This window comes from Panthera pardus, unplaced genomic scaffold (genome assembly GCF_024362965.1).
Source record: "Panthera pardus isolate Hobbes unplaced genomic scaffold, ASM2436296v1 HiC_scaffold_8, whole genome shotgun sequence".
Lineage (NCBI taxonomy): Eukaryota > Metazoa > Chordata > Mammalia > Carnivora > Felidae > Panthera > Panthera pardus.
Window position 1 is genome coordinate 91,203,178 of NW_026527013.1, and position 17,651 is coordinate 91,220,828.

Sequence of the window (17,651 nt, forward strand, 5' to 3'; positions counted from 1 at the left end):
ACTATGATGTTCAGTACGTTAGATGCCTTAAAGGCATTTTCAACTTTAATGGTATTTTTAACTTAGGATGGGGTTATGGGGATATAAGTTAAGGAAGATGTGTAACTAGAAAATCAGTCATACTGTCCAGAGTTAATTCCCTTAATTATCATCTAAGTAATTCTAGCAGTTGATATCCTATCTATGTACTACCTAGATATTATCCTTAATCATTCCCTCTACTAATGGAGAGTAGTGGCAATCAGATGCTGGGCATAAACAAACCTAAGAAGAAAGGTAATTAAATCACTCTCTATGAGCTAATCTAATTCTGAAAGGATATCTGGAGCCTTAAATGTACCATTACAACAATAAATTCAATCCAGAAAAGCTATGGTAAAAAAAAAGGGGGGGAGGGTCTGTCAACTGTCAGAAAGCTGTCCTCAGGAATAAGAAGGCTAATTACTATTTTGAGCCCAAATTCAAATTAACTGTAACCTTTTTCTACTCTGTTTTAACTGCCACCTATAGCATGAAAGTAAACCAATCAAAAGCAGTACATATTTTCATATGTACAAATGAAAGACTATTTGAGAGAAAATCACATTTTTATACAGATTTTCAAGTTCAAAAGTAAATTCATCTTTGTCTTTGTTCTTTATGCTAAGTGAGGTCAAAGAATTGAAGAGACTTCTAAGGAAAAAAAAATCCACAGCTTACCCCATATTTGGCTTTAAAGTGATGTTAGACGGACATGAAAACACACAAAATACACAAACATAAGTCTTCAGATTTGGTCCCACCCTATTCCCAGTAAAGCATGGTTTCAGTATCTCTGGAACCAGGATGAGAGGAAAAAAATAGTCACACAAAATTGAATTTTAGCTCCAGCCTTTTTATTTATTTTTTCATTCTCTAAAACTGTTGCTACTCTGAAGAATTTATAATGTTCCAGATGCTGGCTAAGTAAACACTTCCCATACACAATCTCATTTAATCTTATCTCAATCTCTTCAAGGCAGGCACATTTTTGTCGTTCTGTCAGAGCCGAGAAAACTGTAGGTGAAGAGAGTTCATGAACTTGCTCAAGGTCACACAGCTGCAATAAAGCCAAGTTTAAGCGGAAAAGTCTATCCCCCAAACACCAAGCTATTCAGTGCAACCTCAGCCTTCTGAGATACCACTTTATATAGAAATGCACTTCCACATTGATCTCTCATCCCTATAGATTATTCATTTATCCCCATCAGCTTGAAACGCAGTGTTTACAAAAGGCAAGTTGCTTATTAAACCTTTACAAATACACAGATTCCAAATGACATTATCATCCAAGCATTATATATACTAGCAAAGCCATGTGCTTCTTTATAATTCCAATTTAGAACACAGAGTTAAAAGAAAAAAACTCATAGAAAAAAAAGATCAGCTTTGTGGTTATCAGAGGCAGTGGGAGGTAGGGAACAGATGGAAGTTGATCCAAAGACACAAAGATAAAGAAGTCCCAGGGATGTAATGTACAACATGATGAGTACAGTTAACATGAGTATATGATGAATGCCTTATGATATATGTGAAAGTCGTTGAGAGTAGATCCTAAGAGTTCTCACCGCAAGCAGAAAAAATTTTGTTTTTTTCTTTTTATTTTACGTGTATGACAGATGTTAACTAAATGTACTGTGATAATCATTTCACAGTGTATGTAAGTCACACCATTACGCTGTATACCTTAAGCTTATATAGTGTTGTATGTCAATTGTATCTCAATAAACCTGGAAGAAAACATATAGTTATATTAAGAACATATTAAAATCAATGATGATGGGCATGGTTTAATAAGAATTACTTAAGTAAAAAAAAACAATTTTTTTGTTTAAAAAGTCTGTAGGCCATGATAAGAACCAATAATAAAAATGAAGGTATGTTCAGGCTCCAACAAATTTCTTTACTATTTCTTTCCACATACCCTCAATACTTCTTATGCCAATACTCCTGTTTGTGTATTAAGGACACAGTTCTTTAAGAGATGTAGTAAAACAAAAATTAAAAACAAAAACGGAAATATCTTTCTTCCACTCCATGGAGTCTTTTTCCTTTTGTGTATATGAAATTTTTTATTATGAAACTTTTCAAATAGAACAATTAAAAGAATACTAATAATGACTACCCATACAAGATCCACCTAGATTCAACAATTGTTAACATTTTGACCATATGTTCTTTATTTACATAAGTATATATTATCATTATTAATATTTTGCTGAGTCATTTGAAAGTAAGTTGCAAACATCATGGCACTTCACATATTTTCCCACCATTTTCACTTTTCAGAAAATTAACAGCACTTCGGCTATCATCTAATATCCAATCTACAAACTGCCCAAGGGTGTTTTCTATAGGTTTTTCCTTTTTTTGATTTTGAACTCAGATATAATCAAGGTTCGCACATTACACTGGGTGGTTTTTCCTCTTTAGTCTCTCTTTTTAAGTCTAGAAGTCCTTCTGCCCCCTCTCCCCACATTGACTTTTTGTAGTAACAGATGTCATATAGAATGTCCCACATCTTGGATACGTCAGTTTCAAACTGAGTCCAAACTGAGATGTGCAGTAAGCATAAAATACACAGATTTGAATATGTAGTATGAAAAAGAGAATGCAAACTATATCAATAATTCTGATCACATATAGAACTAATATCTTAGACATAAAATTTAAAGTGCCTGGGCTCTTTAAAATATACTTTTCAAAATTAATTTCACTTGTTTCTTCTTATGTTCTTAATGCTGCTACTAGAAAATTAACAATTACAAATGTGGCTCACATTATATTTCTGTTGGACAGCAACAGTCTAGAAGCTTGATAGGATTCAGTCTAAATGTTTTTGCAAACATACTTCCTGGGTGGTGTCATGTCACTAATACAGGATTCTACCAGGTCTGATTACATGGTTAAGATCGCTAACTGCAAAAAACCTCTCCACTGAAAATCCCCCACTTTCCTTTTTTCCAATTACAAAAAACTGGGGAGAATTCTTAGACAAAACTTTTCTCTGAGTCATTTACAATCCCAAACAATCTTTGCCTGAATCAACTATAACAATGCAGGTTCCAATATGATAGCTGGCATTCTGTGAAGTGAAGAACATTCCGTTATTCTCACTACCTCTCCCACCTTTTTATCTTTCTCTTGTATACGGTATTTCATAACCCAGCACAGTGAAGCCAGCTCCTGTGTCTTTTTTTTTTTTTTAATTTTTTTTTTTTTAACATTTATTTATTTTTGAGACAGAGAGAGACAGAGCATGAGCAGGGGAGGGGCAGAGAGAGAGGGAGACACAGAATCTGAAACAGGCTCCAGGCTCTGAGCGGTCAGCACAGAGCCCGACGCGGGGCTAGAACTCACAGACCGCGAGATCATGACCTGAGCCGAAGTCGGACGCTTAACCGACCGAGCCACCCAGGCGCCCCTCCTGTGTCTTTTTTGGACAATTCCACTGAACAACAGACTTACTTACTCCAGGCTCACTCTGCATCTCCCCCCATCCCACACATGGGGGTACAGATTCCATTTAGTGAGCAATGGTATTTAGAAACCAAGATCTGGCACGAAGGTACTCACTCCTACTGTCCCTTTCAGTGGACAGAAAGTGAACTATTTTAAAATTCATGAGGTCATATTGAAGTTTCCAGTTCAAATTTAACATTTTCTAAAAACTTACTTGATGTCCATATTTGTATTTCTTTTCTTCCACACTGAAAAGTTTGGTGCCTAATAATATTACTGTATTTACTAATTTATTTTATTTTACCATTTTTATTACAATTGACAACTACCAATGAACCTACTGAGCAAAGTTTAAAACTTCCTGCTTAGACAGCGCACTGTGAGCGAAAATCAACAGCTAAATGCAGTTTTGGCCTTTGGTCCCGTCTGCCATGCCACAAACATGAAATGTTTACGTGACCGGGATGTTTACGGTTTACCAGAAGCTGAGACTAGACCACGAGGCAGAGCACACGCAGCACCATGTTCGGGTGCGTCGTGGCGGGTAGAGCAGAGTTCCTAAAACACAGAAAAGGATGCGAAAGCATTGGCGTGTGTGGAGCCGCAAGACTGAGAAGCTCACCGAGGCCGTGGGAGGATGTAAACGTTGTCCTCAACCCAGCCGGCGAACTTCTGCAGAAAATCCCCTTGCGTTTAAGGTTAAAAAATATCATCGCCACCATCAACTCTTCAGTTATTACAGAGCCGGAGGCTAGAAACAAATCTCCCAAATCTCAAGCCATCTAAACTGTGAAAGCGAAACAAACTGGCTACCTTTTTTCGCCCATTTTCCAGAACTTCTTCTCTGCTCTTCCATTGCTGCCTCCTTCAAGATCCATCGCGACCTGAGGAGAAACCACAGGCCCCGAGTCAGATGCGGAAACCGCAGGAAGCGGAGGGGACACTCCGCGAGAGCGGCTGGAGGGCGGGGGCGCATCGCGGCCTTTGCCCGACGCCTTCGCGGCGGCTGCGTCTGTCCGTCCCATCTGCCCTCGGGCGCGGTGATGCTTCTCCCGGCTCCAGCCACGGGCTCAGACTCCCGCTTCCCGCACCGCGCCCCTCTACGCGCGCTCGGGCCGCAGAACCCAGCGCGCGTGGCGAGCGCAGAAAACGCGGGCGGGGGGGGGGGGCTGGGGTGCCTCAGGAGCTCCGCGGGGGACTCTAGTGCTCACCTCCCTTGCCCTCCACTCCCCCCGCGGCCTTGCTAAGAGGAATGGCCCCCTCTCTCCTCTCCGAAGTCTTCCTCCCACGGGGGACCAAGCTCAGGAAATTGGAGAGCCCGAGCCTTCCCTGCGAACTTGTCCCCATCTAGCCCTCAGCTTCGCGCGTCCCTACCTCGGGCTATCTTTCGGAACTTCGACCGAGATGTTGATTTTTGAAAGAAGAGATTCAGATTTTAAAGCAAAGACCCGGCGGATGCGAGCAGCGGCCCCGGCTTCTTAGAGCCGGGAGGAGCCGCGGCTCGTATGCACCCGGTTTCCTGCGTCCCAGGGAGTGAGGCGAGAGGTGCAGCCCACAACCCGGCGCTCCTCGTGCCCAGCCAATCAGCCTCACCGATCCGGGTCGCTCCCGGGCCCTCTGGCGTGAATGCTGATTGCGCGAGTTATGAAACAGGTTGGATTTGCAGGAGGTGTGTCCTCCTTTCTGTTGCCCCTCAGCATAAGAGTCAGGAGACAAACATCCGCTGAATCACTGGGGACTGGTACCTCTATAGAGTCATGTCTGTACATGTCCACATCACGCTCCATATCCGTGGAATTATACACATATATACATACACACGTGTATATTTTGTATGTATATACAGATTATATATTTGTGTATATGTATATATTTTGTGTATATTATATATACATATAATTTACATGTACACATGCATGTACATATAATATACATGTACATATAAATATACAGAAATAATACACATATATAATCGGTATTTATGTAAATATACATATTTATAAATTCCATTAATAACTAATTTAATTTACTTTATTAATTATAATTACATATATATTCACATACATATATATATAATATATACATGGGTGTTAACACAAGCTAAACTTTGCTTTCTAGCAGCATCTGTAAAAAAGCCAGGTGAAAATTTTCTGCAGGAGTCTTTAGTATGCTTGACAGTTTCAGAGGTATATCTGTGCATCTTTTACTTCAAGATAAATGGAAGGAAATAGGAAGATTTTAAATATGTAAATCGAGACGGATATTTCAGGGTAAAAATAATATTTAAAAGCATGTAACCTTTACAGATTTTAGCCATCCAATCAAGGCCCACATTTTCCCCAAGGCATTTCATTTTATTTTTTCAATGTTTACTTATTTTTGAGAGAGAGAAAGAGCATGAGCAGAGAAAGGGCAGAGAGAGAGGGAGACACAGAATCCAAAGCAGGCTCTAGATTCTGAGCTGTCAGCACCAAGCAGGTGGGGCTCCAACCCACTGACCGTGAGATCATGACCCCAGCTGAAGTCAGACGCCCTACCTAGTGAGCCACCCAGGAGCCCCACCCTAAGGCATTTCTAAACACTTACACTTTAATTGGGATTATTAAAGAAAAGTATTGTGTATTTACCATATTACATTAGTTGTAACTTAATTCCATATTTACTGCTACCATTTACTATTTTCCTGTCTACTTTTTTCTTCACTTTGATGAAAATTAAGTGCAATCTTTGCAATAAAATTCATAAAGCAATGTTAACTCACATCAGAGCTTTTCTTCTTATAAACCTAGGGGAAACGAATGCTTTTGTCACCTTTAGTCTTCGTTCTCTGACTCAACATGTGCGCCTCTTGGCTAGCTGCAGAAATTTAAAAGAAGAAAAACTTTTTTTTTTTTTTTTTTTTTACTGCGTAGTGTATTTTCCCTACTTTATTTAAGAAAAACATACTTTTCAAAGCCCTAATTTCCTTTCCATCTTTCACTCCAAATATTCCACGTCATATTCTAGTTTTTCTTTAGATTGTACCAATCTTTCGCCTTTTACCAAATATTCTATGCCTTGATTTTTTTTCTTAGCCATACAATCAAGTTTCTTTGCAAACTGTAAAGTAGATACCACTAATTTTCTGTGTTCTAATTGGATATGCATGTGTTCAGCATTGGTTCATTGATGAAAAGCTTAACACCAACCACCTGGGTCCACCTGGAGCAAATGTATAAAGCTTTCATCTTTTTTGCACCCATTTTTAATGTGATTAATCAATCTGCTGTCTGTTTCCACTGTTGTTTTACTTTGTCCCACCTTTAACTTATGTGATCTTGTTATATTTTATGTATCTGTGTAAATGACCTTAAATCCTCCCTAAAACAATGCAGGATGTTTCTTTGAAGTATAATATTATGGTAATACTGTGTCTACAGGCTTGAGCTTCAAGTGAAAACCTTTATCAAGGACATAGGTAGCTTAAGGATTAGAATAGCCCAAAGAGTTTTTAGTAAAGCTCCCTTTTTCTATTACACATTTTTCTAAATTTCTTCGCTCCACTGGCCTGAAAATATGGACATAAAATATGATAAACCTAAAACAATTGACTGGCTGAGCTACTTCTAAGCCACAGTCTTGACTTCTTTAAAGATTTTGACTCCTGTCAGCATTACTGCTCACTACTCCTGGTAATATCTAACAACTGAACTTGGCATTTCCTCCTCAAGCTTCATTAATTTCCAGCGAAACCCAAGTCTTCACTCACATACCTTCATACGAGCTGCTACTTTTCCTTTTAAAAGTGTACTTCCCAGGATGCCTGGGTGGCGCAGTCATTTAAGCATCCAACTTCAGCTCAGGTCATGATCTCACCATTTGTGGGTTCAAGCCACATGTTGGACTTTGTACTTACAGTTCAGAGCCTGGAGCCTGCTTTGGATTTTGTGTCTCCCTCTCTCTCTACCCCTCCCCTGCTCATGTTCTGTCTCTCTGTCTCTCAAAAATAAATAAACATTTAAAAAAAATTTTTTAAGTGTGCCTCCTCATAATTCTACACCTTCCTGTCCTCTACCAGCATGCAGTCCTTTTACCAACTTGTCTCTGCCCCCCCCCCACACTCAACATTTGTGTCCACTCACATACATATGGGAATAATGCTAACTCCCATTTCCTAAGCACTGTCCATGTACCAGGAACTATCCCGAGCACTTGAAAGAGAGTAACTCTTTTAATCCTCACAAGAATCCTATGAAGTGGGTACTATTGCTCCCATTTTACAGTGGGAGAAACCAAGGTTTCCATGATTTGGCCAAAGTCACATAATTGGTAAGCAGCTGACCCAGGACCTGAGGGCAGTCCGGCTCCCTTCACTAAACTCTTAACCACTAGTCTACACTACAGTACACTATTACAGTGCACTCCACTACACTGCCTTTCTGAGCCCCATGAAACACTTTCATCTATGATACCATCTTAGAAAACATACAATGGCTCCCGACCACTAATTATATCTAAGAGTTTCCACCTAACTTTGAAGGACTTCTCTCTGACCATCTTCTTAATTCTTAATTCTTTTTTTTTAATTTTGTTTTTTAACATTTATTTATTTTTGAGAGACAGAGAGAGACAGAGCATGAGCAGGGGGGGCAGAGAGAGAGAGAAGGAGACACAGAATCTGAAGCAGGCTGCAGGGTCTGAGCAAGCTGTCAGCACAGAGCCTGATGCGGGGCTCGAACCCACAAACCGTGGGATCATGACCTGAGCCGAAGCCGGAAGCTCAACCGACTGAGCCACCCAGGCGTCCCTATTTTTCATAATTCTAAATGAAAATCTTTCCACATGTAAATCTGTAACTAAGTTGATTTACAACTTCAGTACCTGACTCCACTCAACAATTTGGGACTTAGAGTCAGAAGAACAGATTTAGGTACCATTTCCGGTCTTTTTTTGCTGCATAACTTTGAACAGGTTACTTAACTTCTCTTTCGGTTAAGTCTTTGGTAGAGAGGGGATAATAATGGTACTTTACAGTGTCATTGAAAGATTAGGTGATTTGTGTATTAAAAAGATTTGTACAGTACCTGAAACACCCCAAACACTTAACAATTGCTATAAATTAGTAATAATATCCCTTCTTCATCTCTTTCTGCCCTTTCCTGGTGCTCTTCAGCACTCTTGTTTGTAGCTACATTTATTTATTCTCTGTTACTTTCAGTAGAGTAATAGAGAAAAAAACTAGCACCAAAATACTAAGGAAAATAAACACATCTTCTTTGCCACTCCCCCCCCCCCCATCTATCACCGTGAATACTGAATACTGCAATATTGCAATAACTTCAAAGCTGGTCTCTCTACTTCTACCTTTACCCCTCTTTAACGGTCTCTCTCCACCCCTCCACTCCCCAAAGTCAACTGTTAAGAGTAAGTCAAATTCTGTCACCATCCCCTGATTTCCTCTCTCAGAGTAAAATTCAAAATCCTTCAATGGCCTGTAAGTCCCTACATGATCTGGCCCACTCTCACTTCTCATTTCATCTCCTAGTACTCTTCCCTCATTCTGTTCCAGTCTCATCAGCCTCTGTTCTTTGAACAACCAAGCATGCCCCTACATTGATTGGGACATTTACTCTTACCATTACCTCTGCCGGAAACTCTCTTCCCTTAAGATAGCTATACAGCATGACTCATTTCCTCATTTTTTTCAAGCCTTTACTCAAATGTCACGCTATTTTGCTTGAAGCACTGAGAAACAGTGTCTGGCACGTGGTAAATGCTTATGAAATATGTGTTAAGTAAATGAATGGAAAAAAATGAAGGAACCACTTGACTCAGAACTTGTGGATTACGTATAAAATTATATAAAAGATTTTGATTCTAAGACAGAACATTGTTCTTATTTTGCTGCTTAAAATTTTTCTAATTCTTTGAAAATAATTATTAATTCCAATAATGGAATGTTTCTTCATAGATCTGAATTTCACTTCAGTCAGTATTTATTCCACAAACATTTACCGAATACCTGCCATATGCCAAATATTGTGCTAAATGGTAGTGATGGATGATTTAATCATATTCTGCCTTCAGGGAGACTGTAAGATTATTTTACTTGTAGAAGTTCTGCTGGCCCGATAGTCTGCAATTGTGTATTTTACTTATTTGTTTGTATAGCAGTTGGTGTAGTGTTTTTCCAATAGGAGGGATTCCATAAAAACTATCAGGCTACTCACCTTATTTTCTTTCAAACTATTTGCCATCCCAAATAACATTAACCTCCTCAGAAACACAGTTTCTACCCTACCTCAAGCAAAGCTAATATGCGAACATGTAGCAAATGACTCAGTCTTAAATGTGACGAGTACCTGCCATGGAAGTCTCATAAGTGATGAGTTTTTCCCAGTGCATTGAAATATTAGAGATAAGATGTGGAAGGCCTACCAGTATTTTAGCTATTCTTATTAGTTCTTCTTATTTTACAGCCTGTTAAACAGTGCACAAATAAATCTTTATTCCAGTTCCTTCTTTTTTAATTTCTGTAAATGTATTATTAACAAATGTTTGTATTTCTTATATGTGAAATTTTTAAAAGCTTACAATTCTGCCATGAAGAGAAAATCCATTACATGTGTTTCTATCAATCAACAGGCATTAACTAAAAATGTACTATGGAGAAAGTATAGGCTCTCTGGTCATATTTTCAGATAAATATTTATATCCTAGCTCCTTCAACCCTTTATCATTTTCTCAAGCCCCTCTTAAAATTTGTGTATTATGCTCTTCACCTACTTGCCCTTCTTCTCCTAAGAAGGGGATTTTTAATTCTTAAGAAGTTTTTTCTGGGGCGCCTCGGTGGCTCAGTCGGTTAAGCAGCCGACTTCCGCTCAGGTCATGATCTCGCGGTCCGTGAGTTCGAGTCCCGCGTCGGGCTCTGGGCTGATGGCTCAGAGCCTGGAGCCTGCTTCCGATTCTGTGTCTCCCTCTCTCTCTGCCCCTCCCCCATTCATGCTCTGTCTCTCTCTGTCTCAAAAATAAATAAAAACGTTAAAAAAAATTTTTTTTAAAAAGAAGTTTTTTCCCATGCTCCTTTTGTTGTAAATCTTATGTGCTTCTTTCCCTGATCTCTCCAATAATTCATGTCCCCTCTTTCTCCTCTCTCCTCTATTTTGCTAGTCTGAGTCTAAACTTAAGGGTCATCAGTATTGTGAAAGAAGGAGTAGAAGTTCATGTTGATGATCTTAAACGACCTGAGTCACAGAAAGAATATGCCTGAAATGGCCAGTCCAAAGAGCAAGACAAATGACTCAGTTGTGGCAATAACAATAAAGGATCCACATATTCTTTACCCACTTAGGTATAATTGCTTTTTATGTATGAGGACATGTGACTGTCTTAATGACAAGGAACACTGAATGGCTGGCTGTATGTAAACTCACATTGGATTACTGCCAATAACTTCTATGCACAAATGCACTGAAAAAAAAACAGGAACAAAAAATAGACTCTTAACAGACTCTATTCATTTCCAAAGAGGTTGTTTCTAGTAATATCATTTAGCCAACGATGCAACATTGAAATGGTGATCAGGTGATAATAAATTGACTTAAATTAAATGATTTAGCCATGTGTCTGTCAGTCAATGGCAAATAGAAACCTGATTTTTACTCCTCTATGAACCCTTCTCTGCCTATACCAGCCAGAAGTGATTTCTACTCCTCCTCAATACTGCAGCTCATTATCTGTACCTCTAATTGGGTATTTATTATTAGTATCATTTATGTTAGGATTTCTTTTATATATTTTTGCAGTACAGCAACTTACACAAAATAAAGGTTCAATAAATGCTTTTTGAAAATATTAAGTGTTGCAAGTCTGACGTCAAAGATACCTTCATAGGATTTAGACCAGTAGGCTAACTGCCAAAGCCACCATTAGGGTCTTTTTGAAAGTTCTATAGTCTGTATCAGCCTTAAAACTGCATTAGAGAGCCATCTCTCTGAGTAGGTCATTGTCCTCTAGTAAAATAAATCTGCCATTATACCACAAGGTGAGTTTTTTAAATGAATTATAGGAGTAATGGGAGAGAACAGTAAGATGAAGAGAAGGTGTGAATGAAGTGGGGCTCAAGAGGCTTTGAATTCCATCCTCATCATTTATGAGCTGAGTGCCTTTGAACAGGTTACACAGTCTCTCAAAACCTTGACTTCTCCCTCCCTAAAATGGAGACAGTAAAAGAATCCTACCTAGGTTGTTGTAAGAAGTAAATCAAGTAAGACTTGAAAAGTGTTTGGTACTGAGTAACTAGGATTTTTATCCAGATATCCTGATAAAAATGACCCATGAACTACCAAGACAGGAATAAAAATTTAGAACTTGAGAGCAGGGGCACCTGGGTGGCTCAGTTGGTTAAGCCTCCAACCTTTGATTTGGGCTCAGGTCATGGTCTCAGGGTTCATGAGTTTGAGCCGACAGTGAGTTTGAGTTGACAGCCTGCTTGGGATTCTCTGTCTCCTTTCTCACTGCACCTCCCCCGCCTTCTCAAAATAAATATATAAACTCAAAATTTTTTTACAAAAAGAACTTGAGAGCAAAAGTGTAATGACAAGAAAGGGCTAGTGATAGACATTGATAGAAAATAATGAAATGGAAATAATTATAATTATTTTAAATAAAGCTAAAAAGAACAGAAAATTATCTTGAAGAAATTAAAATTTAAAGGCAACAATGAACCAAATGGCTATTCATTGCAAATATCACAGTGAGTTAATATTCTTAATATAGAAAGAGCTCATAGAAATTGATAAGAAAATTCAAAGGCTAAAACAGAACTGGTCAAAAGACACAAAAAGGCGATAGTGCACTGGTGAAAAATTTGCACAAAAAAGGCAATAGCGCACTGGTGAAAAAAGATCGATTGAGTGAAACATTCACGCTAACTATAAAAAACGCAAATTAAAACAGCAAAGACTTTTTGAAAAAACAAGACTATCAAGTGTTCACAAAAGTGAAGTAAAATAGGTAGGAAGTGAAAACTGTAAAAATGAATAGGGAAACAATGTGACAATATATACATTAAATATGTACGTTTGACTCAATTCAGTTTTAGGAAACTTGTCCTAAAGAAATAATTCAAAGTACAGAGAAAAAATCAGGCAGAAAGATGTTTATTGCTGCTTTATTTGATAACAGCGTAAAATGAGAAGTGATCTAAATATATAACCACATATGAATGGCTGAATAAATTATATGGTCACTTAAAGCAAGTATAACATAATATGTGCTTGCGGGGTGCCTGGGTGGCTCAGTCAGTTACGCATCTGACTCTTGATTTCGGTTCAGGTCAAAATCTCATGGGTTTGTGAGTTCAAGCCCCATTGTTAGTGTGGAGCCTGACTGGGATTCTCTCTTTCCCTCTCTCTCTTTCTGCCCCTCTCCACTTACTTGTGAGTTTGCACATGAGCTCCTCCCCACACACACACACACACTCTCTCTCTCTCAATGTAAATAAACTTTTTAAAAAATGTGCTCACAAAGAATTTGTAATTACATTCAAAACTACATATGTTACTATTCATGGAAAAGGCTAGGGAAAAATTGCAACAGCATAATATTAACTATGTCAAGCAAATCAATTGCTCTAATACTAGAAAGAAATATATGAAAATGGGAAAAATGGTTTTTTGTGTGTTTTTTTTAATGATGGAAGTTAGGTCCGTTTTTTTCTTTATACTTTTCTGTTTTTCCAGTTTTCTATATTAAAACTAATGAGCGGGGGGGGGGGGGGGAAGAGAGACAGATGAAGAAAAAGACTCTTAACTATAGAGAACAAACTGGTGGCTAGCAGAGTCATCCAGGAGGGATGGATGAAACAGGTGATGGGAATGAATGAGTCCACTTGTGATGAGCACCGGGTGTTGTATAGAAATGTTCAATCACTAAATTGTACACTTGAAACTAATATTATGCTGTATGTTAACTACACTGGAATTTAAATAAAAACTTAAAAAAATAAAAGTATATTATTTTTCAACGGGGAAGTAATTAAATGAAATATCGTGTAAAGCATGGAGACGGGGATCAGAAAGTAGGTCCAGGATCCTGGTTCTGGTTATCCACCTCTCAGTGGAGTTTGCTGCTTATTAGGAAGCAAACAGCAACTAGTAAGTGGCAGGTGCTCTGCCAGACACTGAAGCTAGGAAGACAAACAGGCACAAAGTGCATCAAGTTATGCGGGTGTATTTTCAGGGGTGAAAACTATTAGTGTAGTTTTGGTACACAGTGCAATTGTTTTGTTTTTGTTTTTTACAAACAAAGCTGAACTTTTACATTTAAATGAATGCCATTCTTTTCAATGTCAATACCAATGGAAGCTATGAACCAACTTCATCGATGCCTGCCAAGGAATAAAGTAGTTGGAACTTTTTTAAAAAAATGGTCGTCAGAGTCTACAGAAATGTGTTTTGAATGTCCTGAATAGCAAATTCTACCAGTGACTGAAAATTTTAAGTTTCGGAAACAAGAGAAACCTCACATTGCAGCGAAGAATGTGGGCTTTAGCATTAAACAGATTGAGTTTAAGTTCTGCTCTTTTGACGGAGTAATAATTATTCTCACTGCAAATGAAATTCCCCATTTGTAAAATGAGACAGTGAATGGAGAGCAGTTAGCTTAGTACCTGGATGTGTAAATTCTGAATGTTAACTTCTATTCTCGTGGTTCTTGTTATTATTATTAGACTAGTGAGTGACTTACTTGACAGAAGTTTCAGTTGAAAAATTAAATATTGCTACTAGGTAATGAGCCAATTTTTGTGTGCGCTTAGCAAATTTGTTCTGAAGATTATTCCTAAGGGGAAATTCCTCTGAAGTTCAATACTTATTCAGTTAGATCAATCCTAGTATACAGTATCTATTTAATCAGTGTCTTACTTAACAGCCAAACCTTTTGCCCTTATACATCAGCACTGAGGAATTCCTAACATAAAAATGATAACATTTCCTTAAATGGTTAATTTGCAGAGTTCATGAAAAATGTCACTTCCTTTTCAGTTTTTTAATTGCTTTATGATTCATTGACTTTGAACTTGTCCAATCTTAAATAAACTCTCTCCTGGGAACAAGGTCAAATCAGTTCAATGAGCTGATGCTCACTTACTTATTCTTTTTAAAGCTTTGTATTATTTCATAGGACAAATCTACTTAAAATACACTTCCATGTGTAAGGAATATTGTACTAATAGACCAACACATAGTTGGTTAGATCTGCTTTTACAATTATAAACTAAGTTAAGGAATATTTTGGGTTTTTTTTTTTTTTGATTTTTCAATGTTTACTTATTTTTGAGAGAGACAGAACCTGAGGGGGGGAGCAGAGAGAGAGGGAGAAGCAGAATCCGAACCAGGCTCCAGGCTCCAAACTGTCAGCGCAGAGCCCGACGTGGGGCTTGAACTCACAAACTGCAACACTTAACCGACTGAGCCACCCAGACACACCAAAGACTGTTTCATTTTAAGTTGATATTAGGAATTCACTCATTCATCCATTCAACACTAGTATCTGAGCATCTACTTTACGTCATGTGCTATTCTAGGTTGACATGCATCCATGAACAAAACAAACAAAAATTCCTGCTTGGGTGGAATTTATATTCAATGATGGTAGGCAGATTGACAAAAGAATTTAAAAAAATAAGTGATTTAGTATGTTAAAATGTAGACAGTGCTAATGGGGGGAAACAGATCAGAAGAAGGAGACTGAGTGGACCAGTCAGGGAAAGATCTCAATTTTAAGTAGGAGGACCTCCTTTGAGCCAAGACAGGATAGAGCTGAGGAAAGATTTGAGTGAGCAGTAAAGCTCTTGGAAATCCTTGAATATGAATGCTTTTAAAATTATTTCTGTAAAATGGTTTCTAATGTAGGGTAATTCTCATGCTCCAGTGTTTCAGATTCATGGATATTTAGGTTTATAAGAGAATTTCAAGGTCGATGTGTACAGTTCCTTCATTACACTGAAACGGAAATGCTAACAAACTTGACTACGGTCACACAATCAGTTAGAAAGAGGGTCAAGTTAACAACATGGGTTTTCTGACACTGAGTCTGCTGTTCTTTCTAACCTGTTGAGAGGGGATTCTAATGGCAAAGATTTCAGATTGGCTAGTATAGGATACGTGTTAGGGGGACAGGTGCAATCATATTCTCTAGCTGTTTTACTTCAGCTTGAGTAAAGTTTTTCTCATTTTAATTTGTTTTTGCCCTTGATCAGTCAGACTATCCTGTTTTAATTACTGTTCTTCAGGATGCAGGAGAAGGGTTACCAGTTCCAGAGTGCATTCCATTGATTTGTTTTAATAGTGTTTATAGTCCAATTATGTGAAAATTTGGACCCAAGGCTTATTTTATTGTTCAATACTTAGAAAATGGTGAAAGGGGGCAACTGCGTGGCTCAGTCAGTTAAGCATCTGACTTCGGCTCAGGTCATGATCTCATAGTTCATTGTTTTAAGCTCCACATCGGGCTCTATGCTGACAGCTCAGAGCCTGGAGTCTGCTTCACATTGTGTCTCCCTCTCTCTCTGCCCCTCCCCAACTCACTCTCTCTCTCCCTCTCTCTCTCTATCAAAAATAAGTATTAAAAAAATTTACAAAAAAAGAAAAGGGTGAAAACATATTGCTTGTTACAAGTTGCATTTTTGTTGTAGCTACTAATAAGAATCTATTAAATACCTTAAATATTAACACATAGAAAATGAGGGGACAATGCTAACCACAATACTGTAAAAAAAACTAAAATTTTAATTGTGTGAACTTTTAATGAGACAGTGATAAATACAATTCTTACCTTTTAGTTTACCTTGCATTATTCCTTCCCAAAGAGGTATTCTTTAATTCTGCCAAATATTTGCTGTATTGTCTCTGTTGTTTGACATGGCATGACATGATCTTATAGTTATTGTGTTCCTTCTAATTGGCAAATCCTACTACAGTGTTCTTTTCTGGGAACTGACAATTAAGTTTGCAGTTAATATTCTGTTATCATTTCTAGCTTTGTGCCTTTTATTTTACTGATTACTATGCATTAAAATCAAATAGTGTCACCCAAGTCAACTATATTACCTATATTACCATTTCATCATATGGCAAAGGCGAACCTTCTTACTATTCTGTAATCAGGTTTTCCTTTTCCTCCATCATCTTTGTTACTGTTAAAGATACTAAATACTAGTACTAACGTGTGCTGTGAAAATTGCCACCACTAAACCACTACTCTTTCTTAATTGGTCCGCTATCAGAGCCTCTTAACTAGTTTTTCCAATTTCATTCTAGACCTCCTCTAATCCACTCTCCACACAGCAGCCAAAGTAACTTATAAAAATGCACATATGACCACGTTATACCCCTTAGCTAAGACTTGAAATGGTTGCCATTGCTCTCAGGATGGCCTTGCCTGATCAGGATTTTGCTCATCTCTCTAGCCTCAGGTTACTTCTCTCCTTGCTCTTTCAGGATCCAGCCACACGTTGGCTGTCTGGCAGCTCCTTTGAGCTTTCCTGTGCACTGTGTTCCTTCTGCCTGTCTTCATAACACAGTCTTTCTCTATCCTCTCCCCCGCCTCCCCATTGCCTAACATGCATTTACATGAACACACATGCACACACCACCACCTGGCTAACATGGATTCTTTCTTCTGGCTTAGTTTAAAAATCACTTCTTGGGGCGCCTGGGTGGCGCAGTCGGTTAAGCGTCCGACTTCAGCCAGGTCACGATCTCGCGGTCCGTGAGTTCGAGCCCCGCGTCAGGCTCTGGGCTGATGGCTCGGAGCCTGGAGCCTGTTTCCGATTCTGTGTCTCCCTCTCTCTCTGCCCCTCCCCCATTCATGCTCTGTCTCTCTCTGTCCCAAAAATAAATTTAAAACGTTGAAAAAAAAATTTAAAAATCACTTCTTCAGGAGGAGGGGTCAACATGGCAGAGAAGTAGGGGGATCTGTACTTCCTGTGTCTCTCAAACAAAGAAGGGTTGAAGTCAAAGGACTTGGAACCCCAAGAGTCTGGGAAGAGAGGAGACTGAGTCTAAAAGGGAGACACTGGTACAACCTGACGGGTCATAGATGGGTGAATGAGAACCAGGGAAGATAAAACAGGCCGCGTAGGCATGGAGGGGAAGGATCTCCTTCTGTGGAGAGAAAGAGCAGCTGGG

At 38.6% G+C, this 17,651-nt stretch overlaps 1 protein-coding gene across 3 annotated transcripts in view; it reads right to left on the minus strand.

Moving 5' to 3' along the window:
* Positions 1-17,651, minus strand: part of ABCB1 (ATP binding cassette subfamily B member 1) — a 237,249-nt gene that overhangs the window by 108,475 nt on the left and 111,123 nt on the right. For 2 of the 3 annotated variants that reach the window (XM_053896940.1, XM_053896939.1), the window contains exons 1-2: positions 4,855-5,025; positions 4,294-4,364 (exon numbers count right to left, since the gene is read on the minus strand). In XM_053896940.1, the coding sequence (XP_053752915.1) occupies positions 4,294-4,358 (65 nt within the window). In that variant the 5' untranslated portion in view covers positions 4,359-4,364; positions 4,855-5,025. Of the gene's footprint in view, positions 1-4,293; positions 4,365-4,854; positions 5,026-17,651 lie in introns of those variants that run through there. The other variant, XM_019443186.2, reaches the window with a different exon arrangement.